Here is a 27,494-nt window from a genome sequence, read left to right on the forward strand (position 1 = left end):
AGGTCCCACATGTCTCGTCACTGCGGGCCCAAACCTGACTGTCCAGTGGCCTCTGGAGGATGGCGGCCACTGAGCCACCAGGGGGAGCTTGCCAAGGCACAAAACCTATTCCCACCTGGGGTGGCCTGGCACTGGCAACCTACTGCGGGGACTGGACGCATTTCGGCCAAAAGCCACTGGGTTCCGAGATTTGTTTCTGAGTCTCTGGGCACACCCACTTTATTTAAACACTGCGGTTTACAAAGTTCTTCATGATGCTTTGTTACAGGCGTTCAATATTCCGACCCCAGTCTCCACCACCACAGTCACCTTCCCTCCACTATTGTCACCATTACCCAGCCACTCCTCAGCCTGCCCCATAGCAGGTCCACAGTCACTGTCACTGTCCTCCCGTTGTTCATCAATTTGCTCGAGCGGGCCCAGTAACGTCTCCATTGGAGACTTTGTTGTTACTGTGCCTGGCATATCAAATACGTCACGGGGAGCTTGCCAGGCTCTGCCGTGCAGGCGAGATCTTCTCGGTAGCTTGCCGGGCTTCTCCGAGAGGGACGGAGGAATCGAACTCGGGTCGGCCATGTTGACTGCGTGCAAGGCAAACGCCCTACCTGCTATGCTATCGTTCCAGCCCGGCAGGTCCACAGTACCTTGGTTTATATTGCTTGTTGCTGCTCAGTCGCCAACAGAAATATTTCCTTAGAAGAAAATTAGTGAAAATGGTTGTATCTCACCTCGGAGACATTAAGTCTTGTCTGAGGGATCACTAAAATGTTGTTACAAGTAAATTCTTCCCTGATGGGTCGGCTTCTAAGGGACATCCCATCCAGTCTGGTGTGTCAGTACTGAATTGTCCGCTTTGTAGAGTTTGGAAATGCTGTCTGGCCACAAATGTGACCAAGTGCGCCAGGAAATCCAGAATTTCTGACTGGGAGGCACAGTTGGAGTTAGACTTTTTAACTGGGTGGCAGCTTTGGGGCGTACACTTGACTGCCGGGGCTTCCAGAAGTACAGGCAAATGGGGGGAGATAGCCTGTCTGACTCCGCAAAATCCTGGAGATTGGGACTGGAGCGATCGCACAGCAGGTAGGGCTTTTGCCTTGCATGCAACTGACCCGGGTTCGATCCCTGGCATCCCATATGGTCCCTAAGCACTGTCAGGAGTGATCCCTGAGCACAGAGCCAGGAGTAACCCCTGAACATTGCTGAGTGTGATCCAAAAAGCAAAATAATCATAATCATAATAAAAAAACATTTTTTTAAAAGCCTGGAGATTTCAGTCACAGGGACCCATGTCCCACCTGAGTTTTCAGCAGGTGACGCCTCTATGGGGCTCAGTCCCAAAACGCTGGGTCCAGTCACTGGTGCTTTGGTTGAACACCCACTTGCCCCCTCTGGAATGCCCTGGATGTCTCAGCCAAGCACAGGTAGCGGAGAAATCTTCGCTTGCAGCCTGACTTTAGACCTCAGGCTGGGGGTGTGCAGATGGAAAACTGAGACCCAGAGAAATGTGGGCGGGACCTGGACTCAGTCCCCAGTTTCATAAGGACCCTGAGCACCACTACAAGAACAACCGTGGGCAAAACAGGAGGGAAGGTCCAGAGGCATACGGTGGGGATGGGATTTGCCTGCACACAGGTGGCCGCGTCAGTTCTTAGCTCTGCTTATGGTCTCCCAAGCGCCGCCACCGGGATCCCTGAGCACCACCAGCTTTGGAGAGAGAGAGAGACAGAGAGAGAGAGAGAGAGAGAGAGAGAGAGAGAGAGAGGGAAAGAAAAGAGTAGAAAAGTGATTGTCCTGGGAAAGGCAGGTGGCGTCTCCCGGGCGCGAGGGGCGCTGGCTGCTGGTCTCCTTCCCGGCTGTGCACTGACCACGAGGCTCGTCCACTGTGAAAGCTCCAAGCAAAGTCCTTGTGTTCATGGTCTGGTCAAGAAGTTGACCGACACAGGGGACGTGAGGAGGGTCTTCGTCAGCTCAATCATGGCTAAACCCGAAAGGTGGGAAAGCTCATGGGGAGATCGTGCTTTGAGCACCAATTAGAGCAAAAATATCCTTTTTTTAAAGTTTAATGTGAGTTTATTTATTTTTTAAATTTTTATTAGTGAGACACCATGAGGTACAGTTGTAGACTTACAAATTTTTGTGCTTGGGTTTCAGTTATACAATGATCAAGTACCCATCCCTCCACTGGTGCCCATTTTCCACCACCACGGATCCCAGTATCCCTCCCACCCCCCATCCCCCCCATCCCACCCTGCCTCTGTGGCAGGGCATTCCCTTTTGTTCTCTCTCTCCTGAGCAAAATCATCTTTATGTTCTTTTTGTTTTAAATCAGTATCTACAACTCAACAGCAGAAAAGCAGAACGCCCTGATGCCCCACGCCCCAGCCCGAGGTCTAAAGTCAGATGACCCGAACGCTGACATACGGCCCAGGACTTGCCCTGGAGCCTGAGATGAGTCTCTGCTGTGTCCAGTGTCCAGCAGGGCTGGGGCCGCAGTGAGGGCTTGGGTGGGTCTGAGTGTGTCAGCGCCTAGCACAGATGGGTCGGGCAGGTGAGTCTGGGGTCCTGGTATCCAGGGAGGGCTGGGGCAAGGGTCCGGGTGTGCTGTCGGCAGCGCCCGGGACAGGCCTAAGGAGACAGGAGGTGGCAGCCCTGCTGAGCTGCCACGTGGGGTCTACACGGGTGAGGCTGGCAGGGGCCACAGCCCAGTGCCAGCCTGGGGTTCCCGGTCCTCCCGGACACAGTCCTCACTGTGGCCACGCAGCGGAGGTGGGGGCCGGGGGGTCGAAAATGTCCTGAGGGTCTCCAGATGCCTTCACGACTCACTGCAGAAGTCTGCTTCTTACCCTGCATGTCCCTCTACACCGGGGGTCGCATGAAAATTTCTCAGGTGCAACCGAGCCACAGGAAGGAGGCAAAGTTCAAGAGGCCCTGGGCAAGGGGTCGGGCATGCCAGGTCTGATGGCTCGTGTTTCTGAGGACTTCCTTCTAGCTCAGGCTTGCTTTCTGTTATCGATGGTTGTCAGGCACAAGAATTTTCTTCACTCAGAAACGCTAAGCCACAAAGGACAGAAGAATGAAAATGGGAGCTGTCTGCTTCTCAGTGTCCACTCACATCTCAGCAAGTGAGGCGTGGGCATCAGGCACGGGCACCAGGTGTGGGCACCAGGGCGTGGGTCCCACTCTTCTGAGTGAGCACTTTGGACGGACCAAGTCCAGAGCCCCCAGCTGCCCCAGCTAGCAAAGACCTCAGGAGCAGGAACATTCTGGGAGGACCTGTCCCATTCGCTATGCCCAGCTTAGCCCAGCTGTGGCGGCCACCACTGGCTCCTGTCCTCAAGGGTCGCAGCTGAAGGCAGGCACAGAGGAACCTCGTCAGGTCTCGGACATGCCCACACGAAGGGTGAGTGTTGCCCAGACTCTGGTTGGCTTGTTTGGGGCCACACCCAGGGTTGCTCAGGGGTTGCTTCTGCGGGCTCCAGGGACTCGATGTGGACCAGAAGCTGGCCGGGCAAGTGCCCACCTGTCAGCCGGCTGCGGCGTCTTGCAGGGAGCCGGCTCTGCCCAGTCTCCAGCTGCCGACTCCTCGTGGTGCAGAGGCTGGCGTGCTCTCACGATGCTTTATTTCACCCTAAATTTTGTTTTATTTGCAAGCCGATGAAGTCACACTGGTTATGTCTGAGAATCCATCTTGGCATGTCTTTTCCCATGAATTACGGGGCGTGTTCGGGAGAAGCCCCCTCGCAGGTGGGACGTGACTGATGCCACCGTGGCATGGGGGCGGATAACAGGGATAATAAATGACTCGCGGGGACAGGAACACGGGGAGACTTATTGGGGAGAAGGAAGAGCACCAGGTTTCACAGCAAGGAGGCACCTGAGAGAAATATTACTATTCGTCTTCCTTTTCTTCGGAGGGGTTTTATAAAGCCCTTGTATCAGTCACCGTGGATGGATTGCCGGCGAGGGCTGTATTTCCCGCCTGCCGCATCCTCGCTCACCGTGTCCCTGCCCGCGGGAGACCCTCTAGGAGGCGGTCAGGCCTGTGAGGGGTGCGAAGTCGCCCCCCAGCACACAGGTGCCCCCCGTCCAGCGCGGAGGTGGCCTGGGGGTCACTTGGCACTTGTCTTTCCCCTGCTGTGCTGAGCAGGCATTCCAGAACCTTCTACCTGCCATTAGGCCTCATCAGGAGAGGGGGTCCTGCTCTCAGCCACGTGCAGGTCAGGGGGTCCTGGAGGGTCTGGGGGATAGCTCAGTGAGGGCTCACGGCGCTGGCGCCAGGCATTCCACGAGGGAGTCCCGGGCCCAATGCCCGGCAGCGTGTGGCCCCCGAGTGTAGCCAGGCGAGTCCCCAGCTCTGCCCAGTGGGCGTGACCCAAATCCAACCCGCAGGCACCCCTGCTGCCCTCTGCTGCAGCAGCTGCCGTTGCTGTTCTGGGGCCCAGGGCAGAGGCGGCCACACCCTTCCGTTGCGGCTGCAGTGTATTCTGAGGGGGGTTTGCTCCCGGGGCCACAACCGAGGGGCCCCACGTCCTCCTGGATTCCGTGGCCTGTGCAGGGGCAGCGTGGGGCCCAGGGGTCCCTCCAGCAGCTCTGCCAGGCAGTGGCTCACCCGTCAGGAGGCGTCGGACACTGAACTCCCAGCCCCCCAAGGCGGGGTGGCGGCTGACCGAGCAAGGGGTGCGAGGGGTCGGGCAACCCCTGTCCCGGGAGCAGCCGCTTCCCTCTCTCTCCTCTTTCATCACTTTGCTCCTCCCCCGGAGCTGACAGTCGCAGAGCCCTCGAAAGGAATCACAGCGTGGAGGGCCAGGGCCCGGGCGGGTCTTCAGATAGGACTCCACCCTCCCCCGTTCTCACAGCCTGTGACCCCCGTCCCCCACCCGCACCCACTCTGGCATCCACCCGCAGGGCGGCACCAGGCCAGGCTGGGCCACTGGGGAGGAGGTGCCGGCAGCAGATCCAGGACACTTGGTGTCCCCCCCGCCCTGCCTGGGCGCTGCGGGGGCTGTGATCTCTCCGAGGACGGGAGATGGGCACCAGCACGTGTGAGGCTCTGACGGCAGCCTGGCCGTTCCTCGCTGACTGGGAGCCGTGCGTCCGGCCAGGGGCTGTCCCGGCTCTGGGTTTGACCCCAGGTTTGTTAGCTTCTTCTCTGAGTGAGTGTGTGTGTGTGTGTGTGTGGTGTGTATGCGCTTGTGTGTGTGTGCGCCTGTGTCTGAGTGTGAGCACGTGTATGTTTCTATCGTGTGGGGATAAGTGAGAGTGTGAGCACGTGAGTATGTACGTGTGAGCGTGTGTATGTGTGAATGATTGTGAGCATGTGCGTATGTATGTGCGTGAGCGTGTGCATATGTGCATGTGTGTGTGTGTATGTCATGTGTCTGAGCGTGTGTATGTGAGTATAGACATATATGAGTGTATGGTGTGTGCAGGTGTGTGATGTCTGGCATACGTATGTGAGTTTGAGCATGTGAGCCTGCGTACGAGCATGTGCGTGTATGTGTATTTGTGTGAGTGTGTGCATGTGTGTCTGCGTGCAGGGGAGCATTGCGATGCAGCGTGTGAGTTGTATGTAGCATGTGTGAATGCGTGTGGTGTGTGCCAGGTATCATGTGTCGTGTAACATGTGAGTACGTGAAGGCCGTGATGCATGTGTGTGGTGTGTGTGGTGTGGATGTACGTGCGTGTGTCCCTGCAGCCCTTCTGTGGCTGGCACCATGACCCCGAAGGGGAGTGGCACGTCTAAGTCCACAGCGCAGAGATGAGTGGGGTCCGCCTGACGGCAGCGTGGGTACGTGTTGGGGGGGCTCTCCCTGAGAAACGGCCTTCCCGAGTCCGGAGTCCCGAGTCCCGCTGGTGCTTGTTCTGGGGTCTGAATCACCGAGGAGGCGGGAGCGAGTCCCCAGGCCCTGGAGGTGTGCGTGCTGCCCTGAGGGTGCGGCTGTTCCCTCCGGCCTCTCTCCTGGGGGCAGCAGGCGGCTGGGCCTGAGTGTTTCCTGGGGGCAGCCACGGGAGGGGGTTCTGGGGCCCAGCACAGCGCCGGTGAGCCCCGGTGAGCGCCCGAGGGACGCGGGCGCCGCCTGCAGGCCGGAGAGCGCAGTGCAGGTACCGGGCGGTGGAAGGAAGCGATTCAAGTCCAGCCCACGGGGGCCGGAGCCAGAACGTGCTGGCGGCTGCAGCCACGGACTTGAGACCGTGAGCCACGTTTCAAAATATCGCTTTTCGGGAGCACCTTCTGTCACGTGGTCCATTCTTGCTCTCCGGGTTGGGGGCCCCCAGCACCCCATCCCCTGCAGGCCTCCGGGATGGCGGTGGACGCCGGACGCCGGTCCAGGCTCCGCGTGGGCAGCCCTGCTCCCCGCCAGCCCGGCAGAGGACAAGCTTCACAAAGGAAATGGAATGTGTTGTTATTGGCGGGGCCAAGATGAATTATGTCTTGAAATCTGCTTTATAAATAAACTTGCACATAAATTGTCCATTCACCGCTTGGAAATCTCTTTTTCATGTGAGAAGAGCTGTCAGAGGCCCCTAATAAACATGAGCCTTATTTAGTTTACTGGATATGTAATTCTTCTTTTCTCTGAAAATAATTATTTTTCAAGCAAGTGCAGCAAAAATACAACCAATAAAAATCTAGCTATGCCAGCATAAACAACATTTACGGCACAGAGACACGCTCTCTCCTAAGACAGACTGGGAGGGGCACAGGAGGTTTCGCCGGGACAAGAGGCCGGGGTCCGCCGCTCTGTCCTTGGCTGGGGCTCAGCGGGACATGGCCCCGAATCTGGGCAGCTGCAGAAAGGGGCTGGGAGGTTCCCTTCCCAAGACTCCCTCTGCAGTGCTCGGAGTGGGCAGTGGGGGCAGGACCCAGAAATTTCACCTCTGCCTCCCGCATTCCAGGACACGCTGGTGGTCTGGAGGCTGGAAGGGGCCAGGAGGGACCTGGGCACTTGGGTCACTGGGGAGAAGAGAATCCAGGGGCTGCACTTGGGGCTCTGCTGGTCCCCACCCGCCCGGGGACCCCTCCCCGCCTGCAGCCTTGCTGGGAGCCACCCCGGCCATGGCCCCCGAGCAGACAGGGGTGAGGCTGCTGAGGGGAGCAGGGTGTCCGCACTGATCTCAGGCGACTCCTGGGCTCGGAATTAGGGAGCTCTAAGCAGAGCCAAAGGTGCTCACTGATGCTTTCACGGCTGTTCCAGAGAAGTTTGGCCCGGGAGAGAGCAGGCATGAAGGGACCATCTCAGGGCGAGTCTGCTCTACGTCCTCTTCCCAACTCCGTTAGTCTCTGGAACATGCCCTCCGGTGGGAGCGGCTCTCCCTCCCCCCCCCCCCACCTTGGGGCTGGGGTAACTGGGTGGGATCTCTTCCGAGAGGGTGCCTCTCACCCGTTTCACCCGGCGACACATTCTAGAGTCTTCTCTTGCCGGTGTGCCCCTGCCTCCCCGCCAGACCCCATGTCTCGCACCCCACTGAGATCCGGCCGTGGGATCCTGCCCCTCCCTGTCCGTGCAGACGGGGTGATGGATGTGCATCTCCCTGGGGCATGGCAGCACCCAAAGGGGCTCCTCACTCCCCTCACACTCCACTGTCGCCTTCTAGCAGACATTCCTGGATCAGGACCAGGAGAGGGACCGACCCCCCCTCTCCTATTGCCCCTCCCCCTTCTCTTCCTCCCTTCCCCTCTTCCTCCTTCCCCTCCCCTCCCACCCTTCTCCTCTCCTCCTCCCCTCCCTCTCCCTCTCCTTCCCTCTTTCTCTCCCCGTCTTGAACATGGGGCCACTCATGGATGCCCCTAAGGCTCTCCCAGGCCCAGAGCCCCTAATTCCTGGTCCCCAGGGGCCCCTTTCCTGACACCCCGGCAGGGTCACCAGCTGACTGGGGGGGGCTGCCCTCACAGAGGGCAGGGGGGTGAGGGTGCCCGGGAGGGCCCATGTTGGCACTGGCTCAAGAACTCGCTTTCCTGTGGGCTTGAGCCTTTGAGAAACACCTAGGACAAAGGAGAAGGCCAGTCAGAGGGTGTAGACAAGGGCAGAGCACTGTAGCCAGACCCAGATGGCGCTGTGGGGGTGGCCAGATGCCCCCCGCCTCCCTCTGGGGCTTGGGGAACTGGTGGGGGCAGGGTAGTGATCTGACTGGGTCCATGCGGACTCCAGGCAGATGTGTGTGGGTTCTGGAGCCTGGAAGGCACCAAGTGCCCCTGAAACAGCCCTAACGTGGTCACTCAAACGAGGTTGGGCTCAGGCCCCGCATCTTGTCCATTTCAGCTTGGCTTTTGGGCCACACCCAGCAGTGCTCAGGGGTCACTCCTGACAGGGTTTTGGGGACTCTATGGGGTGCTGGTCCAACAGTAGCACCAGTCACCCTCCCAGGAAGCCCCTCTCCGCAGATGGAAGCGACGGGGAAGGTCCGGCAAGGGTGGAGGGGTGGTGACCATAAAGGGCGGACTGTGAGAGCCCTAACACCTCTAGGGTGCAGAGCTGACCAGCTGGCCGGTGCCACCCACCACCAGATGGAAGCTGTGGTTGGCACTTTAGGGTTAAACCTGGTGGTTCCTGGGCCCAGCTGGCGCTGGTGTTAGGCCAGAGTCCCCTACACACAAGACACAGGCCCCTGAGTCACATATAGTTGCATCTTTTATTTTCCACATAATTTTAACTTTTAAAATTTAGTTTTGGTTCTTGCACCACTGGCTACTTTGAGCTTATTCCCAGAGGGGCTTATGGGCCCCTGCGGGTTGCCTGGTATGAAAACTGGGTCAGCTGTGTGCCCTCTAAAACAGGGCCAGAGAGGTAGTGCAGGACATAAGGACTTGCCTTGCATGCAGACGACCCCAGTTAGACCCCAAACACTGCATATTGAGGTAGGCAGGTATATTAGGGAAGGGCCCTCATGGCAATGGAATTCCTGCCAGCTATCCCCAAGGCTGTCAGGATTCACCTTGTGGGTATAGGAACCAAGGCCTGATCAGACCTTTGACTGGAGCTAGCCCAGACCCTGTGCCCCCCACCCAAGAGAAGTTCCAACAGCAACAAAAACCCAGAAAAGAGTTTCAAGGAAGACCCTCAATTACTCCTAACTTTAGCCCCCTGGCAACCACCCTAGCAAATGGCTCTTATCTAGGGAGAAGACCCCACGTGGGACAGCTTGGAAAACCCTGTACAAGCCCACCCGAACAAAGGAATCTCGTGCACTGCTGCCGGAGCCCAGCCCACGTGCTGCCGGTGTCCGCGAGTCTGATCACGTTGCCTGCATCCCCCTCTTGTGTACTGGGGCTCTGTCCTGCATTCTCTCTCTCTCTCTCTCTCTCTCTCTCTCTCTCTCTCTCTCTCTCTCTCTGCTTTGTGGGTCACACCTGGCAATCCTCAGGGGTTGCTCCTGACGGTGCTGGGGGGTGGGGTGGGGGTGCATCACATGGTGGGGATTAACTCCTGTGAGAGGCAGAACAAGTAGATGTCAGGTGTGGCTTGATGGCCACCTAGTGGGGCTGGCTGGTTCAAGCTGGGTAGGGGCTCACTGCAGACTTCATCAGCCTTCCCAGCCTGGGGTGGCAAGAGCTGCCTGAAGAAAGCGCTGTCTCTCTCTCCTCCCCGCCTAAGTCGCAGCCTTCAATACAACCCCTGAGCACTATCCCGATCACTCCTTCCGACCATCCAGACTGTTCATTCAGACCTCCTGGGGGATGGCCCCAAAGTCAAAACACCGCCCACCATCTAGAAAAAGTGGTCACGGACAGTGGTCTGCTCTGCAACACTGTTGCGGTTAGTAGCAGTCTCTGGGCAGTAGTCCCTCTCTGCAACACTGTTGCGATTAGTGGTATTCTCTGGGTAGAGGTCTGCTCTGCAACCTTGTTGCGATCAGTAGCACTCTCTGGGTGGTGGTCTGCTTTGCAACACTGTTGTATAATTAGTGGCAGTCCCTGGGCGGTGGTCTGCTTTGCAACACTGTTGCGATCAGTAGCAGTCTCTGGGTAGAGGTCTGCTCTGCAACCTTGTTGCGATCAGTAGCTATCCCTGGGCGGTGGTCCTGCTCTGCAACACTGTTGCGATCAGTAGCAGTCTCTGGGAGGTGGTCTGCTTTGCAACACTGTTGCGATTAGTGGCAATCCCTTGGCGGCGGTCCTGCTCTGCAACACTGTTGCGATCAGTAGCTATCCCTGGGCGGCGGTCCTGCTCTGCAACACTGTTGCGATCAGTAGCTATCCCTGGGCGGTGGTCCTGCTCTGCAACACTGTTGCGATCAGTAGCTACCCCTGGGCGGTGGTTCTGCTCTGCAACACTGTTGCGATTAGTGGCAGTCTCTGGGCCGAGGTCCGCTCTGCCACACTGCTGCGAATAGTAGCCCTCTCTGCGTTTATCTGACACTGTTGCATTCCGGGGCAAATCTCTACAGGGTTCATCGAAAAATCTCTGGCATTTGAAACTCGCGGTCTGCAAATCCTCGCCGCGGCCCGGAACGCTTCTCGCGCGACTGAGGGCCCAGCACCGGCCGGGCCCGGGGGCAAAGGGAAGCCCGGCCCGGCCCCCGCGGCGGCCCGGGTCCCTCCCGGGCGAGCCGCCGCCGGACCCTCGCCCGCCGCCCGCGCGAGCCCGCCGGAAGCGCCGCGGAGCCCGCCGGCCGGAAGTCCCGCCCGCGTCACAGTGCGCCGGCGCGCGGGGCGGGGCCTGTTCGCGCAGGCGCGCGGGGCGGCGGCGGCGGCGTCATGGCGGCGGGGGCGGCCGAGGCGGCGGCCGTGCTGGAGGCCGCGAGCGCGGGGCGCTTCGAGGAGCTGCTGCGCCTCAAGGCGGGGTGAGGGCCGGGGCGGGGTCGCGGGGGGCGGGGGGCGGGGGGCGCGGTCGCGGTCGGGGTCGGGGCGGCCGTGCGGGACCCCCGAGCCCGACACGCGCCTCTCGCAGCTCAGGGCGCCTGGACGGACCCGGGCCGAGCTGGGGGTCCCCGCCCGGCCTCGCCCCGCCGACCCCCGACCCCCGACCCCCGACCCCGGCCCCCCTGGGTGCAGCCGCTGCAGCCCCGAGCGGGCGCGGGCCGAGCCCGGGGATGATGCAACGGCGCGACCTCGGGGGACGCCCGCGGGGACTCCTGGGGGGACCCCTGGGGGGGCCCTGCCGAGCCCTCCCGCCCCGTGCTCGGGCCCACTCGGCCCCGGGACCCTGCTGGACCCTGTTCGTGCCAGGGACCGAGCCTGGTGCTTGCTGGGGACTGAGCCGCTGCTCCAGCTCCCGCGCTGCATTTTTTTTTTCTTTTTTTGAATGGAAACGGAAGCATTGGAGGGTCTTTTGTTTGGGGGCCACACCCAGCAGTGCTCGGCAATCACTCCTGGCCGTGCTCTGGGGACCACAGCTGGTGGGCATCCAGCCCGCAGCGGTCAGGTGCAAGGCCAGCGCCCTCCCTGCTTGCACTGGCCCGGCCTGCACCAGAGATGGTGAAGGAGCACTGTGCCGGGAGGTGCTGAGGAGCACTGAGCCGTGAGCTGGAAGGCGCCCCATTGCAGACTTGCTGCCTCTCAGTTTTCAATCACCGCAGATTGAGGTTCTCTCCTGTCACCTAATCAGGGGTGGAAACCTCGGAGGCGTCTGGGCGGCTCAGGTTCTGCCCGTGATTGATGGTGTTGGGTGCGTGGCCCTAGCTGGGCCTGCCTACGGGTGAGGCGCACAGGGGAGCGAGCCCCTCGGGCCACCGCCCAGCCAGGGGCCTCCTGGGCCAGTCGCCCGGTGGCTGCGCCCTGGCGTGCCCGCAGCGGAGAGTTCTTTGCGGGGAGCGGGGGTGCCTGCTGTTCGGGTGGCCAGCCCTTCACTGGGCAGGGAGGGCGACTGGGTGCAGGGCAGCGGCGTCCGGCTCCGAGCGGTCCAGTTCTCGGTCGCAATGTGTTTTGTTGGTCTTCCCCACATGCCGGCGGTGGGCGCTGTGCGTCTCCCGCTGTGGAAGGCACGGCCGTGAAGCCTTGGGGGTCACTTTGGTGGTCGGCCCAGGCCAGAAGCGCGGTGGGGAGGGCGCTTGCCCGGCACACAGCTGGCGGCTCGCCTGGGCACGGCAAGGCTTGTCCCCTGAAGCGCGCCAAGTCATCAGTGCTGAGGGAGCCTAAGTTGCGTGCTTGCTTTGTCTTTTTTTTTTTTTTTTTTGCCTTTTTGGGTCACACCCAGCGATGCTCAGGGGTTACTCCTGCACTCGGGAATCACTCCTGGTGGTGCTCGGGGGACTCTATGGGATGCTGGGAATCCAGTCCTGGACAGCCACGTGCAAGGCGAACGCCCTACCCGCTGTGCTAGCGCTCCAGCCCCTACTTTGTTTCTTCTTGCATGTGTGCGCTCAGCCTGTCAGTGACCTGTTTTAATGTGTTGCGATACATTCTTCATGTCATTAGATTTTTTGGGGAAGCTTTTGTTTTCTTGGTATATTGTTGGGTGACCATTAAAACCCCGTGTCGTGGGGCAGTGCATTTCCCCATTTATTTGCTCTCTAAGATCACGAGAGAGCGTTCATACATGCGAGTCTTTGTTTTTCCGGTTACATCTTTAGGACAGGAAGTAAGAGATGTCTGACAGGTTTCCGTGTGAGGTTCGCCCTCGGGATGTGTGCTCAGGAGCACTCTGCAGTGAGCCAGGAGTGAGCCCCGGGCGTGCGGGTCCCATGGGATATTACGACTTTAAAAACTGTCTAGATCGTGAGAAGCGATCCTCTCTCCGCTTTAAAAAACTGGAGGTAGTGCTTCCACTCCACTAGAAGATGCAGGTCCTGTTGGCGAGGGCACTTCTGACCGTGTGGACACGCAGGTTTCTAACTCGAGACCCACCGCGTTTCTCAGTGGGTGTGTGCGTGCCCATTGCCCGTGCCGCTGGGCACTGCATGGTGTCCGGGCCTAGGAGATGTTCAGTGGCGTTTCTCGGTAGTTTCACCCTAACTTACGTTTTCGGAGTGTGATTCAGCTGCGAATGTCGGTCTGTCTTTGTTAAACATTTCTTTACATTCACACCTAAAGAAAAATGTAGTTATGGGCAGGAGTGATAGCACAGAGGGGAGGGCGTTTCCCTCGCACGCGGCCGACCCGGGTTCGATCCCCAGCATCCCATATGGTCCCCTGAGCGAGCACCACCAGGAGTAATTCCTGAGTGCAGAGCCAGGAGGAATGAGGTGTGACCCCAAAAGCCAACACTCCTCGCGCCCCCCAAATAAAAGAAAAATGTAGTTAATTGAATAAAAAGATTCCTTGTAGATCAAACGAGCCAGCTCGAGATCACATCTGCCCTCCCAGTCTCTCTTTTGATTTGGTTTTGTGCCCAAACCCAGCAGTGCCCAGGGCTTGTTCCTGTCTCCGCACTCAGGGATCACTCCTAGTGGCCTCGGGCGACTCTGTGGGGTTCCAGGGATCAAACCTGTTGCTTTTCAGAACAGTTTGCAAAATTATAACCAGGTTGTTCATAACGCCGGTTTCAGGCATCGAGGTCCCAGCCCCAGCCCCCGCCCAGCCTGCCCCCTGCGGGGACAAGCCTGTCCTACTGCATTCTGTTTGTCACGAAAGGCAAATGGCCTCCCCAAGTCTTAGGTCAGTGGGAATCGTTTGTGGTGATTGCCGCGTTGCAGCAGGGATGTCACCAAGGTCACTGGGGGTCCGCTGAGCTGCCTGTCGTGCTGATTCTTCACCTCTGGCATGGTGGAGGCCACGTGCCGGGCCTACCTGCCCCTTGTCCCTCAGGCCGCTGGGCACTGTGCCGCACAGTCCCACCCCCGGGTGTGGGGTGCTGGGGGAGGCCTGGTGGGACTGTCAGTGCCTGTGGCCTGGCCCGCGCGGGGATGGGCGGAGGGACGCGGCTCCCCGCGGCCTTTCTCCATTGCAGACAGGTGGGGTCGCTCTCCTGTCCCCTGTGGGCCTCTGAGCTTTCTCCCTGGGGATGGTCACAGGCCATCTCTCCCTGGGCCCCAGGGCCGCATGGAGCCTGAGGGTGTGGCCAGCTTGGTGACCCCACGGCTCCATGACCGGGGCTTGTCCCCTTCCGGTGTCCCTGGCAGTGCCCTTTCTCGGTGCTCTCAGGCACCTAGCCGGCTTCCCTGGCGGCAGCAAATCCAGATGCCCCCAGGACCGAGGGCCACTGTGCTCTTCCCCAGGACCGAGGGTCACCTGGACTCTGCCCCCAGGACCGAGGGTCAGCTGTGCTTTGCCTCCAGAGCCTTTTGGGGTTCCAGCTGGGTGTGGGAGGCTCATGCCCTCCTTTCCTGAGGCCACTTGGCCGCACCTGGCCGTGCTCAGGGCTTTGGGTTCAAGGTCGTCCCTGGCGGACTTGGGGGGCCGGACCCGGTAGGCCGCGTGCAAGGCAAACTCCCCCCTCCCAGCTGATCATAGCCCCCTGGCTCTGCCCCGCTGTCCTGTGGGGTCCCACCGGCAACGCTCCCCCCACCCCGCCCTGGCCCTCCCCTTCCCCTCGTCCCAGACACACCCCACACCCTTCTCCCTCTCCAGAGCCAGGCAGGGAAGACCACCGTGGCTGAGGGGCATGAATGACCCAGCGCACGTCCTTGGGGTTAAGGCCTAACTCCGGAAATGGGATTGACCTGAAAATTTATCTGGAACATTCTTTTCCCTTTTTTATAATTGGTGTTTGGTGGGCTGGAGTGACAGCACAACAGGTAGAGCGTTTGCCTTGCATGTGGCTGACATGGCCAACCTGAGTTCGATTCCTCCGCCCCCATCAGAGAACCCGGCAAGCTACCGAGAGTATCTCGCCCGCACGGCAGAGCCTGGCAAGCTCCCTGTGACGTGGCCAATATGCCAAACACAGTAACAACGAAGTCTCACGATGGAGACGTTACTGGGCCCACTCGAGCAAAATCGACGAACAGCGGGAGGACAGTGACAGTGGTGTTTGGTGCTCGGGTTACTCCTGGCTCTGCTCTCAGGGATCACTCCTGGCAGTGCTTGGGGGATCACCTGGGTGTTGGGGTCGAGCCTGGGTCAGCTGTGTCCTGTGCACGCCCCCTGCCACGCTGCTGTGAACTGTCACTTCCCCCCAGTCTGGAACATTCTTAGGACTTGCAAGTCCCTTACCTGTTTGTGAAATACAGCAAAAATCTAGTAGCACAAACACTGCTAGAATTTTGAAGGGTTTCCCCCAAATGGGGGTGCATGACCGGCTCAGGGGTTGCACCTGGCGGTGGTTGGGGGCGGAACTCCCCCCCCCCCCCACCCCGTTCTGGGCAACTTGGCCCCGAAGTGGTTTGGTGACAGGATCCAGACTGTGGGTCTGCCCAACCTAGCCTCACGCTCACTGACTCTGCGTCTCTGTCCCCAGGTCCCTCCTGGTCGTCCACTTCTGGGCGCCATGGGCCCCACAGTGCGCCCAGATGAACACCGTGATGGCCGAGCTGGCCAAGGAGCACGCCCAGGTGTCATTCGTGAAGGTACGTGAAGGTTCGTGAAGGTACTGCCCTTCCCTTTGGCCGCCAGCCGCCATTGCTTCCGGGTGGACGCTGTGCAGAGGGCTGTGTCATCCCCGGCACTGCCCAGTGCCCCTCACTGCCCCTCACTGCCCCTCATGCCGTGGCTTAGGCTGGCAGGGGCTTGGGGGAGGAGGAGCGTGGGGCCTTCCCCTGCCAAGGATGGTGTGGGGGAGGGGGAAAGGGTTCAGGCTGGGGAGCAGGTGCTGGGAGGGGCCCCGGGCATCCCTCCCTGCGTGTTTCTGGGACGGGTGACACTTCCCTGGAGGTGGAGTTGGGGCAGGCCAGACTGTGCTGGCCGAGAGGGGCCAGGAAGGCGGGCACGCCGGTATTCCAGGATCGGGATCTTTGGGGTTGAGGAGAAAATAGGCAACCCGCAAAGCCTTCGTTTTGTTTTTATTTAGATTCTGTTCTTTTGTTAAAAAAAAAACTCTTTTGTTTCTGGGTCACACCTGGCGGTGCTCAGGGTTCGCTCCTGGCTCTGCACTAAGGGATCACTTCTAGGGGCTGGGGGGCTATGCAGGGGGCCCAGCCTGCACCCTCATGCTGGGCTGTTGCACCACCTCCAAACCTTATTTATTTATTTTTTTAAATTTACTTTTATTCACTTTTTTTTTTTTGACTTTTTGGGTCACACCTGGCGATGCACAGGGGTTCCTCCTGGCTCTGCATTCAGGAATTACTCCTGGCAGTGCTCAGGGGACCATATGGGATGCTGGGAATTGAACCCGGGTCGGCCGTGTGCAAGGCAAACGCCCTACCCGCTGTGCTATCTCTCCAGCCCCCAAACCTAATTTTTCGAAACTACAGTTTGTGATTTTGGAGGACGTGTTGGCGGGGAAGCCTGTGTATGAGCTGAGAAGCGGTCTTCCTGCTCGTGAGCTGGGCCGACGCTTCTCGCAGGCTGGTTCCGGCGGGGCCCGGTGCTGTCTGCAGAACCCAGAGTGCTGTCCCTGCGCCCTCTCCCTCCCTGGCGCCCGTGCGCTGCCCGCCCCGCGAGGAGCTAACTGCTTTATCAATTTTGCATGAGTCCTCCCCGGATTCTTAATGCAGTGAGAGCAAGTGTGAATCTCACAGTTAGCTTTTTAAAATTTCAGGACTTATTTAAAATTCCAATGAAATGTGTGATGTAACCTTCGCGCGTAACCCTCAAATGTCCAGTATAAATAATAGAAGGGGACATTCAAGCTGCATGTCCGGTCAGCGATAACAGATAACGACGACAAGCAAATGAATGATTAAACGCCTCGGTCCCGAGATTAGCCAGCGGGATGGTGATTCTCGTGCCTGCCTCACGCGTGCACCGTCTTAGCTGCCGCCTCCGTGACTTATTCGGGGACTCGGGGATCCCCTCTCACCCTGGCACCAAACCTGGCGCTGAGCCCTGGAGCCGCCCCGGGGGCTCCTGAGCCTGCTGCCTGCTGCCGCCGCCCGGGCCGGGCCCTGCCCACGGTCACTGGGGCACGGAGCTGCCTCCCCACAGCAGGGCCGGCTCCTGTGCAGGCGTGTGGTCGGTTGGAAGGGGACCCTGGCCGGGCAGCAGGAGCAGATGGGCGTGAGCCGCCGAGGGCTTGGGTGGCCTCTCCCACGTTCGGTCCTTTGGCGTCAGCTTCTTTGGTGAAGAGCGTTTTCGAGGGCCGGAGAGAGCGTGGGCGAAGGAGCCGACCTCGGTTCCACCCCAGCACCCCAGGTGGTCCCCGAGCCCCACCGGCTGCCCGCCCCCCTCCCTGCAAACAGAAACGGTTTTTGAAACTTCATTTGGGTTTTTTAGTCTTTTGCGGGTAGGGGTGGGCTCCAGTGCCGTGCTGGGCAGCGCCCGGCCAGGCAGACAGGCCCCGTGTGCGGGTGCTGGCTCCCAGGGCCGTGCCCAGGCTGGACGGGGCCCCGGCTCTCCTTCCGGGCTCCTCTTAGGGGGCTGTAGCCCTTGGGCTCCCACGGGTGAGCCCTTCCTGACCCGATGGCGCGTAGGTTCATCCTAAACATGGTCCTTTTAATAGCTGATGGCAAAGTCTCCATGTCGGAGTGACCGTGGGTGGCCCCTGACTTTACGGAAGATGGTGGGGATCCCCGAGTACGTTAGAGCCTCGGGGGGGAGAAGCAAGAAGGGCCTTGGAGAGAGAGATTGGAAGAGACCAGCGGAGAGACCACAGAGACAGAGTCACAGAGACAGAGACACAGACAGAAGAGAGCACAGCGGCACACTTGGAAGCAGAGCACAAAGGAGGATCCGTCCCACCCTGGTCCATACACAGCGGCCCGAGAGCACCGAACGCCGGTGGCGAGAAAGAGCCGTCCGGAGAGCCCACCGGCAACTCACATCTTCCCCTCCCACACGGGTGGGTCAGTCCAGTGGGCAGAGCCTGGTGGCCGCACCCAGCGGGTCCCCTGCCCCGTCTCTGAGCCTTCCTCTCTTCACGGTGAGCCCGTCCGCAGGGTTAACCGGCTTTTGACAGGGGCTTTGAAAGAGTCGTCAAGAATTGTAATTTAAGTTTGCTTCGAAGTTTGTGTTTGTTTGATAATGTGATTGTGGAAAATGTCAGATTTTCTGTGACTGTGTCATGTCACGGGGCGGACAGACCCTCTTGGCCAGGCCTTGCAGAATGTCCCCCAGTTTCATGTCAAGTCCTCCCGGGTCTGTCCTGCTTAGCCTGTCCTCGGCTCTGCGCTCCCTGCCCTCTCCAGGGCCACATGCTGAGAAGCCGTTTCCTGCGCTGGTCCCGGGTGCCGGCCGGCCAGACCGTCGTCTCCCGTGGCTCCCTGGGAAGGGACAGGCTCCCGGGGCAGGAGCTGTGCGGCCTGGTGTGGCGGGAGAGAGCCCTGACATGCTGGGCCCGGGGCAGCGGGGCTGGGCATCTCCAGGAGTGACCGCTGCTGGGGACTTTTGGGTCCAACCCCAAAAGAAGAGACGACTCTGGACCTCTGAGGCGCTGGGTCTGTGGAGGGGGCCGGGGCCGTGGCCACCGCTGCACGGGCTGTTGGCAATCGCTTTCCTGTGGACGCAGGGTCCAGGCTGTGGGAGCCGTGGGTGTGGACGGGGCCGCCAGTGTCCGGCTGTGGCTTCGCTGTTTCCGAGTCGGATCCGTTTTCCATATTTGTGCACTTCCTGTCCGTATTCCAGATCACATTAGCGCTGCCCGGCTGTCCCGCGACCGTCCTGAACCTCCTCGTGCTTCCCGTCCCCCCAGGGGCAAGGTCCGAGCACTGTGGTGATCCTAGCTCCCCGGATGCCCCCCGAGGCCCTCCGTGGGCGGGTGGGGGGAGGTGCTGCAGGCGTGGGGCAGAGGCACGTCCTGCTCGAGGCTTCCGCGCCACACAGCCCTGTTCCCTCTCGGGTCCGCTTCTCTCACACCGGCGGCGCGCGGGATCAGGGTGGACGCTGCCTGGCCCGCTGTCTGCTGGTGGCCTCCCAGGGGTGAGATGAGGGCGGGGAAGTGACCGGTCCTTGCCCGTGTTTGTTCCCGGTTCTGGGCTGCGTGGCCAGGGCTGTGGGGTCCTCACGCTCGGCTCTTCTCTCCTTCCCTTCCTCTGATTTACAATCTTTTTTTTTTTGCCTTTTGGGTCATTCCCAGCGATGCTCAGGGGTCACTCCTGGCTCTGCACTCGGGAATCACTCCTGGCGGTGCTCGGGGGACCCTATGGATGCGGGGACCGAACCCAGGTTGGCCGCGTGCAAGGCAAACGCCCTCCCCCTCTGTGCTATCGTTCCGGCTCCATGATTTGAAATCTTGAACAGTTTTCACATAAAGACGTTTTAAGGAAGCAAATAACAAGCCTCCACGTCCGCAAGGATTTCTGACGGGAGTTAGGCCGTGAGCCCAGCAGCCGTTGTCGTCCGGGGGAGCCGCAGTCAGAGACAGTGGCCGTCCCCAGGCCGGGATGAAAGGGGCTTGCAGGCCCAGTGGAAACCTTTCACTCCTGCAAAAATGCTCTTTCTATATTTAAAGAACTTGCAACAATATAATTTATCGACGAATTTTATTTCCTAGAGGTATAATGTGAATACAGTTTTATTGGTTTTAAAAAGTTGATATTAAATTGCCGGTCCTGTGAGGGAAAACGGATCCTGGCTTCTTCTCGGCGTGCTATTTATAACCCTGCAGTAACTGCCCTGGCTCATCATTCAGAACCGGGCGCGAGATGGGCTTGAAGTCCGGGCGTCAGCAGTGGCCAGTGTCGCAGCCCTGCCAGGACTGCGGCCACCCTGCTCAGATCACGCTGCCCAGGCCCGGCCACTGCCCGGTGGCCCACGTGTACGGTGGTCACTGCCCGGTGGTCCAGGGGTACACAGGTCACTGCCTGGTGCCTGGCCACTGCCTCGTGGCCGCCCATGTGTACGGTGGTCACTGCCCGGTGGCCCAGGTGTATTCAGGTCATTGCCCATTGGCCCAGGCGCGGTCACTGCCCAGCGTGCCTGCTCCGTGGCCAGCAGCCTGGCAGGAGTTAAAAGAAAAATTCATCAACCGTCTCTCGCTTATTGGAGAAATTCTCCCTTTGCTTCATAATTTGCAGAGGGCTGGAGCTGTCAGTCATGATATACTGCCTCTTGGAATTAGTCAGTAGAGCAAACAGCACGAATTGCTGTGGGCAGAAAATCAGCACTGTAATCATGACATAACTGGGGTCAGTGATTTATGGATTTCAATATAGTAGTAGCTGCATATGATTGAAAATTTACTAGGTCACTAGTGCACCAAAATTTTTATTCACAGCCTCCAGGCATCTCTTGAAATGTGCAACAAAATAAAAACCTCTGAACCTGTTTTGACACCGCAGAGTGGTGAGGACAAGGCTCCCAGCGAGGCTCATTTAAATGTAAATGTGCCGAGACTCTTAAAAGAACGCCAGCCCCTGGAAGGAAGGTGTGGGGAGCTGACCCACACACCCGGTGGTGGAGACCCCTTTTCTGATCTAGTTTCGATTCTTTTATTTTCAAGTTGGAGGCTGAAGCTGTTCCTGAAGTATCTGAGAAATATGGGATTAGTTCTGTCCCCACCTTCCTGTTCTTTAAGGTAAGGCGAGGGCGCGGCCGGCCGGGGGCTGCTGGGAGGCGTCCTTGTCTGTGCCGGCCGCCTCTGCTCTGGCCTGGCTCTGTAAGGAGCGGCCGCGCCTGCCTCAGTGGTCCCCGGGCGGGCGTCTGCAGGGGCCGGCTGGCGCTGGCTGCTCCGGTTGGAGAGCCGTGTTGCTTCCGACCTTTCCCGGTCCACAGGGGCGAGCCCTGTGGGTCGCCTGGGGAGAAGCCCCCTTGCTGTCGGGGGTGGGAGAGCCCCGCCGGCCGGCCAGCCATCTCAGCCTCAGCCTCGCGTCCCTTCAGAATTCGCAGAAGATCGACCAGCTGGACGGCGCCCACGCCCCGGAGCTGGCCAAGAAGGTGGAACGGCACGCGGCCAGCGGCTCCTTCCCGCCCGGCAGTGACGAGCACCCCAAGGAGGACCTGAACGTGCGCCTGAAGAAGCTGACGCACGCGGCCCCCTGCATGCTCTTCATGAAGGGGACCCCCCAGGAGCCACGCTGCGGTGAGCGGGCCGGGGAGGAGCTGGCTCCCGGTGGCTCTCCAGGGGGGCTCAGGGGGGCTGGAGGGGCTGGAGTCCGGAGAGGAGGCGGTCGTGGCGCTGGCGGGTCTGAGGCGCGTGTGCACCCAGGCTCGCGCCTGGGAGGCGGCTGCTCCGGGCCCGCGACCGGCCCGTCCCTTTTCTTTTCCTGGTTATTGGCCCACACCCGGCAGTGCCCAGGACTCACTCTGGCCGTCTCTGCACTCAGGGATCAGGGGACTCGGGACCCTGTGGGCCATACGTGTGCCAGGGATCAAACCCAGGTCGGCCTCGTGCCAGGCAAGCGCCTGCCCACTGTCCTGTGCCGTTCTCTGAGCTTGGCTGGGCACTGCCGGGCCTCTCCCAGTCAGGCAGTGACCGGACAGGGACAGTTGCGGCTCCGGGCCCCAGCGGCAGTTCGTTCCTCTGGTGCCGGTTTGGTTGATGGGCTGAAGACATGGGCGGTGGGAGGGAGATGGAGCCCTGCGGGCGGGTGGGGGTCAGTCCTGGACCTCGGTCTCTGGGCGGAGGGGAGGCTCTCCGGTTCAGACCAGTCAGAATCAGGCTGAGGAAGCTCCTGCCCTGCCCGTTCCCTGGATGTTCTCCTCGCTTCAGTGGCATTTCGAAGGTTTTTGTATGTGAGCGTGGAGAGGAGGCTTCAGGCGTCAAGCTCTGGAACACTTGATATCACAAACTTGGAAATTGAAACATGAAATTCGGAAATAGGATTTTATAAGCTTCATTCCACACCAGCACTTATTTTGTCTTTCTTGTTTTCATAACCGTGGGCTGGAGCGATAGCACAGCGGGTCGGGCGTTTGCCTTGCATGCGGCTGACCAGGGGTGAATTCCTTCGCCCCTTTCCGAGATCCTGGCAAGCTACTGAGAGGATCTCGCCCGCACGGCAAAGCCTGGCAAGCTCCCCGTGATGTATTCAGTATGCCAAACACAGTAACAACAGGTCTCACGATGGAGACGTTACTGGGCCCGCTCGAGCGACTTGATGAACAACGGGAGGACAGTGATAGTTTCATAACCACATTTAAAAACAAATTTCTTTTCAGATGTGGTCAGCATAGATTTGCTGTTCTTCACCCCTGAGTTTCAGCACCCGCCGTCCACGTTGCCCCTTCCCCAGTGGGACCCCCACCCCCTACCCGCAAGTCTGCTTCTCTGAGAGGCTTTTTTTTTTTTTGCTTTTTGGGTCACACCCGCCGATGTTCAGGGCTTACTCCTGGCTCATGCACTCAGGAATCACTTCTGGCGGCGCTCGGGGGACCATATGGGATGCTGGGAATCGAACCTGTGTTGGCCATGTTGGCTGTGTGCAAGGCAAATGCCCCACCCGCTGTGCTATTGCTCCAGCCCCTCTGAGAGGCCCTTTCACAGGACTTTCCGCACTGCGGTGGACAGTCCTGCTGCCAGGAGGGTCCCACACACACTTCGCCCCCTCCCAGCACCTCTTCCTCCTCCCGGTTGAACGCTTCCCTGCCCCACAGACTTGGCCCCCTCGGGTGGCCCGTTTCCTGCTGAAGGCCAGAGCTCGTGTCCTCTGTTTCCCTGGTCCCTGGGTGTTCGCTATTCCCGTTAGGTCTCCTCGTGTCCCACATAGGAGAGACACCATTCCGCGTCAGCCTCTCCCTCTGACTAACCTCCCCCAGCAGGAGACTCTCCACGTCCTCCATGGGGCAGCAGACTGCATGACCTTCTCTTTTCTTTTTTCATTTTTTTTATGATTTTATTTATGGAATCACCATGCGAGCAGTTCCAAAGCTTTCGGGTCCAAGTCTCGGTCACACAATGAAACACCCGAACCTTCACCAGAGCCCAGGATACCCCCTTCCCAAACTTTCCCCCTACCTGTGGGGCAGACGATTTCCACATTACTCTCTCTCTCTACTTCGATCACATTCAATGTTTTGACACCAGACCCACCATTATTTTTTGGGGATTTTACCCCAACGCTCAGATCTGCTGAAAAGGCAACAGTAGACAATTTGTTTTCTATTGCGGGTTATGAAAAACATATGATGCTGCATGGTTGCAGTAGTGGCCACGCGATTTTGAAATTTTAACAATTAAATCTGGAGGGATATCTGCCAAAATCTGTTGGGTTCTGAGATTTGTTCCTGAGTCTCTTGGGTCATGGCCGTTAAGCAGCTTGATCAGGAGCCAGAGAGGCCATTCGTGGGCGATGACTCGGGGTCTTGTTGGCACCTGGAGGAACGGGCCGGCTCCATCCCCATACCTTGAGGTCCTGTGTGTCTCGTCACTGCAGTCCCAAACCTGACTGTCCAGTGGCCTCTGGAGGATGCCGGCCACCGGGCCGCCAGGGGGAACAGGCCAAGGCACGAAAACTATTCCCACCTGGGGTAGCCCAGCGCCAGTAACCTACCGTAGGGACTGGACGCATTTCTGCCAAAAGCCACTGGATTTCAAGATTTGTTTCTGAGTCTCTGGGATCATGGCCGTTAAGCAGTTGGATCAGGAACCAGAGAGGCCAGGCCTCCAATTATATAGCTGAGCCGGAGGTGGTTTGTGGGTGTGTCTCCCACATACCTAACTTTTGGCCGTTTACTTTCTTGGTAAACTTTGCCCCAAGTTTTTGGGGTCTGGCCAAAGGCACAGCAGCAATTTTGGGGTATCTGGAAGTTTGAAGGCGCCATCAGGCTGTTGATGCACTCGCCTCACAGGTACAGATTGGCCTGCTGGCAGCACCATACCCCCTCTTCTCTTTTCTTATGGCCAAGTAATACTCCATTGCGTACATGTCCCACAGTCGGTATCCAGTCTCTGTCCTTGGACACTGGGTTGTTTCTGGGCTTTGGCTGTTGTCCACGGTGCTGCAAGGACACTTGGTTTTGGGCCCTTGGGGGTATTCCGAGGGTTGCTGGGCCCTGCGGGAGTCGATCCCTAGACTTGGGAGTGTCCGTACTGGTTTCCCGAAGGGCTGCGCCTGCAGCGCCCCCAGCAGTGAGTGAGGCGCCTTCCCCGTCCGCGCCCGACTCACGGTGTGGCTGGTGAGCGCCGTCTGGCGCCGCCCTCCCTGGCCCCCGACTCTGCCTTGTTCCCCTGCCTTCCTCAGACCCGTCTTTCACCCGTGTTTCTCTCCTGTGTCCCACGCCTGCGGTGACGGTGGTCTCAGGCCTCTGGCACCTGCCTGGCCGGCCCCTCCCCACCTGCTCGGGTGAGATGCGCCCGCCCCCAGAGGGCCTAGGACTCGGAGGGGGGTGGAGGTGCCCTTGGGGTCAGGGCAGTGCTGCAGGTGAGAGGGGGTCGCCTGGGCTGTGCGGGGTGGCCTCAGCTGTGGCCTGCGGGCGTTCCAGTTCCTCTCTGGGAAGAGCCAATCCGGGTCGGGACGTGGCGCGGCGGTGCAGGTGTGGGGGTCTCGGCCGTGGGCTGACGCTGGTGGGACACAGGAAATGCCGGGAGATGCCGAGAGACGCAGGGGGCGCAGGCAGGTGTTGGTGCCTTGGGCTCCTGGAGAGGGGACGGGATCGTCTTCTCAGCAGAGCCTTGACCCCGGCCCTGAGGGTCGCTGTCTGGACGCGGCCGAGCGGCCCAACCGCTGGTGGCCTGGGCACCCTTAGAGCCGCCCTCCTGTGGCCCATGGGATGGGACGGGAGAGAGCTGGGGCCGTGGAGAGAGCTGGGGCCACGTGCGAGCCGGGGTCTGTCCTCCCCCGACTGCGGGGTGGGTGCCATGGCCGAGAACTTGGCTTCCTTCTGAGTGCTGTCTTTGCGCGGTGTGTGCAGAAGGTCGTTCCCGAGGAGGGCGTGTGCGGGTATTTTGTTTCTGGAAGACAGCCTCCTCACTATTTCATCCTTAAGCATAACATTTCCAGGGCTATCATTTTAACCCTTAAAAACAAACCGCCGCCGATCAATCTTTCTGGTCTGCATGTAATTGCCCAAAGCTAAAACAAAGCTTTTTTTTTTTTAGCCAGTTGCAGTAGAAATGAGTTAATATGTTGGCAGCAGAGTAACCATCAGCAATCAGCCCTTAGCTGTTTACTAATGAACTCCCAGATGAATGAAAAAGATTTCAGAATCCGTGTTTTTCTCCAGGCTGTACATGAACGTAACGCTCGAGTTGAAGGGAAGGCGCTCCGTGCGGCTCAGGCCCACAAAGCAGGGCTGCGTCTCCGCAGGCCGGGCCGCAGGGGGCCGGGCCGTCCAGGCCCGCCTCGGAGCCGAAGCGACTTGGCTCGGCCCCACGTGGGGCTGCGCCTGCCGTTGATCCCGGTCTGAGTTCAGGATTTGATTCTATCTGAACACGCTTGCCGGCGCAGTCAGACCTGATTCCCGAGAATAGGCGGTTTCCCGGTGAATCACAACTGGGTTTGCAGAGAAGGAAGATAGACTGGCGGGGAGTGAAGCGGTCCAAAGTATTGGGAAACGATTGGGAGAATTAGGTTACGGGAAGAAAAATATCCCCTCTCAGGCAGGACGAGAGGATCTATAAAAGTCTGCCCTGGGTTGGCTCTGCCGTGCTAATGTCATCATGAGAAGATGGTGTCAGGAAAGAGCGGAGCGACAATGTGTCACAGAAGCTTAATAAAGTCACGGAACGTGCAGGTGTGAAGGAATCACGCCACACGCTTTGGAGAATGTCGATAGTTTCTGAAAGAGAAACTCAAATTCCGAGGGCCGGTGAGAGACCAGCGTCGGTCTGTCGGTGGTTACGCGAACGGCAGAGAAATCAGGGCCGGCCTGTCTCGGGGCCGGTCAGGCGTGGGGCCGGTCAGGCTCAGGACCGGCCTGGCTCAGTCCCAGCTTTTCTCTGGCCGCCCGTTCACCTGGCGAGCCTGGCCCGGACATGGCGAAGGGCATGGAGCTGCAGCCGGGTGCTGTGGGGGCGTGGACGCGGCGTGGAGCCACAGTCAGATGGTCACGGGGGTGCGGGTGTGGATGGACCTGCGTTCGGTTGGTCGGCAGTGTGGACACAGGCTCCTGGCCTGTTCAGTTCTCACTGAGCGTCCTTCTGGTCCCCATGGACCCCTGATGGCAGCGGGCAAGGCAGGGAGGTGACTCGGGCCATGGCCGACCGGAGCCTCCCCGTGGGCGTCCAGTCTGGCGTGGGCTCTGCCTTCCGGTGCTGCTTGTCCCGGGCCCAGACAGTTGTGGTCCGAGGGGGGCTTTGGCCAGTACTTCCCTCGCTCTCCAGAGTGCTGGAGAGGCCGTCCCAGGTGTCGGAGCGTGGCCGCTCGGTGTCCTGGAAGGGACTCGCCTTGTCTCCCCTCGCGCGCAGGGGGCGGCGCGGTCAGCGGAGGGGCGGCGGGGAGCTGTGCCCCGGCGGGGGGCGGGGGCAGTGGGCACCCCCGCCGGCCTCGCTGAGCCCCCGCCCCTCCCAGGCTTCAGCCGGCAGATGGTGGAGATTCTCAACAGACACAACGTCCAGTTCAGCAGCTTCGACATCTTCTCGGACGAGGAGGTGCGGCAGGGCCTCAAGGCCTACTCCAACTGGCCCACCTACCCGCAGCTCTACGTCTCGGGCGAGCTCATCGGGGGCCTGGACATCGTCAAGGTGGGCTCCGGCTGGGCTGGGCTGGGCTGGCCAGGGCCCCGCGTCCAGGTCTCTGATGCCCGTGTCCCCGCAGGAGCTGGAAGCGTCTGCGGAACTCGATACCATCTGCCCCAAAGTGCCCAAGTTAGAGGAGAGGTGAGCCCCGGGCCGCGGCCAGCTGGCTCTTCGCACACCCCCACCCCCGCCGGCCCCCTCCCGCGCCCCTCCCCCCCTCCCCCGCTCTCCCCCCTGTGCCCACCCCCCCCCCCATTCCCTTCCCGGTGCTCCTCGATGATGGCCACGAGGAGGTGGAGCTCTCAAGTCAGATGCTGCTTGTTTCCCATATGGGAGCTTGGGGCCAGCCTGTCGGTGCCTCCACACTCGGCCCCGGCCCTGCCAGTCCCGTGGCCTCAGGGACGTCTGAGCGGGGGCGCATCTGCGGAGCCGGCGGCCAGGAGCAGGGCTGGGACCCGCATCACGTTCTCCTGGGCTGGCTGGGCATGGCCCAGAGGCGGCCAGGCAGGGGTGGTTGGAGGCGGTCACTGTCCCTGCTCCGACGAGGGCTTTGGACTTCAGCTGCTGCTGCTGGTGGCCTGGGGAGGTGGGCACCGGGCAGGGCGCCCCCAGACAGCCCCCAGAATTCTCTGTAGTGCGGGGTCGATGGGCGTCAGTTGCACCTTCGGGCCTCAGAAGGCCTCTGGGTTCTGCAGGGGCCTAGGGAGACCGTGCGGGAACACGCCGGGCTGTGAGCTGTGGGGACCTCCTGCCGTGTTCTCTCCCCAGGCTCAAGGTGCTGACGAATAAAGCCGCCGTGATGCTCTTCATGAAGGGGAACAAGCAGGTCAGGGCGCGGGGGCCAGGCGCGTCTCTCCCCGGGCCCGCGGGCTGTGGGGCCACACAGCTGAGTGGTCCCCGGCTGCCTCCTGCTAGCCCGGCCGCCTGCTGCTGCCCGCGCTGGAGCGTGCCCAGGCCTGCCGTGTGCTGGGCCCCGACACGCGTGGTGGCCCCTTGACGTGCGTTTGCTGTTCTCAGGCCGCTCGG

At 60.1% G+C, this 27,494-nt stretch overlaps 1 protein-coding gene across 4 annotated transcripts in view; it reads left to right on the top strand.

Moving 5' to 3' along the window:
- The first annotated feature begins 10,649 nt into the window (after positions 1-10,649).
- The window catches only part of GLRX3 (glutaredoxin 3), a 186,722-nt gene continuing 169,877 nt past the window's right edge, over positions 10,650-27,494 (top strand). For all 4 annotated transcript variants that reach the window (XM_056106696.1, XM_056106698.1, XM_056106695.1 and 1 more), the window contains exons 1-7: positions 10,650-10,782; positions 15,276-15,384; positions 20,355-20,429; positions 20,732-20,933; positions 26,302-26,474; positions 26,548-26,609; positions 27,237-27,294. In XM_056106696.1, the coding sequence (XP_055962671.1) occupies positions 10,697-10,782; positions 15,276-15,384; positions 20,355-20,429; positions 20,732-20,933; positions 26,302-26,474; positions 26,548-26,609; positions 27,237-27,294 (765 nt within the window). In that variant the 5' untranslated portion in view covers positions 10,650-10,696. The remainder of the gene's footprint in view (positions 10,783-15,275; positions 15,385-20,354; positions 20,430-20,731; positions 20,934-26,301; positions 26,475-26,547; positions 26,610-27,236; positions 27,295-27,494) is intronic.

This window comes from Sorex fumeus, unplaced genomic scaffold, assembly GCF_029834395.1.
Source record: "Sorex fumeus unplaced genomic scaffold, SorFum_2.1 ptg000142l, whole genome shotgun sequence".
NCBI classification, from domain to species: domain Eukaryota; kingdom Metazoa; phylum Chordata; class Mammalia; order Eulipotyphla; family Soricidae; genus Sorex; species Sorex fumeus.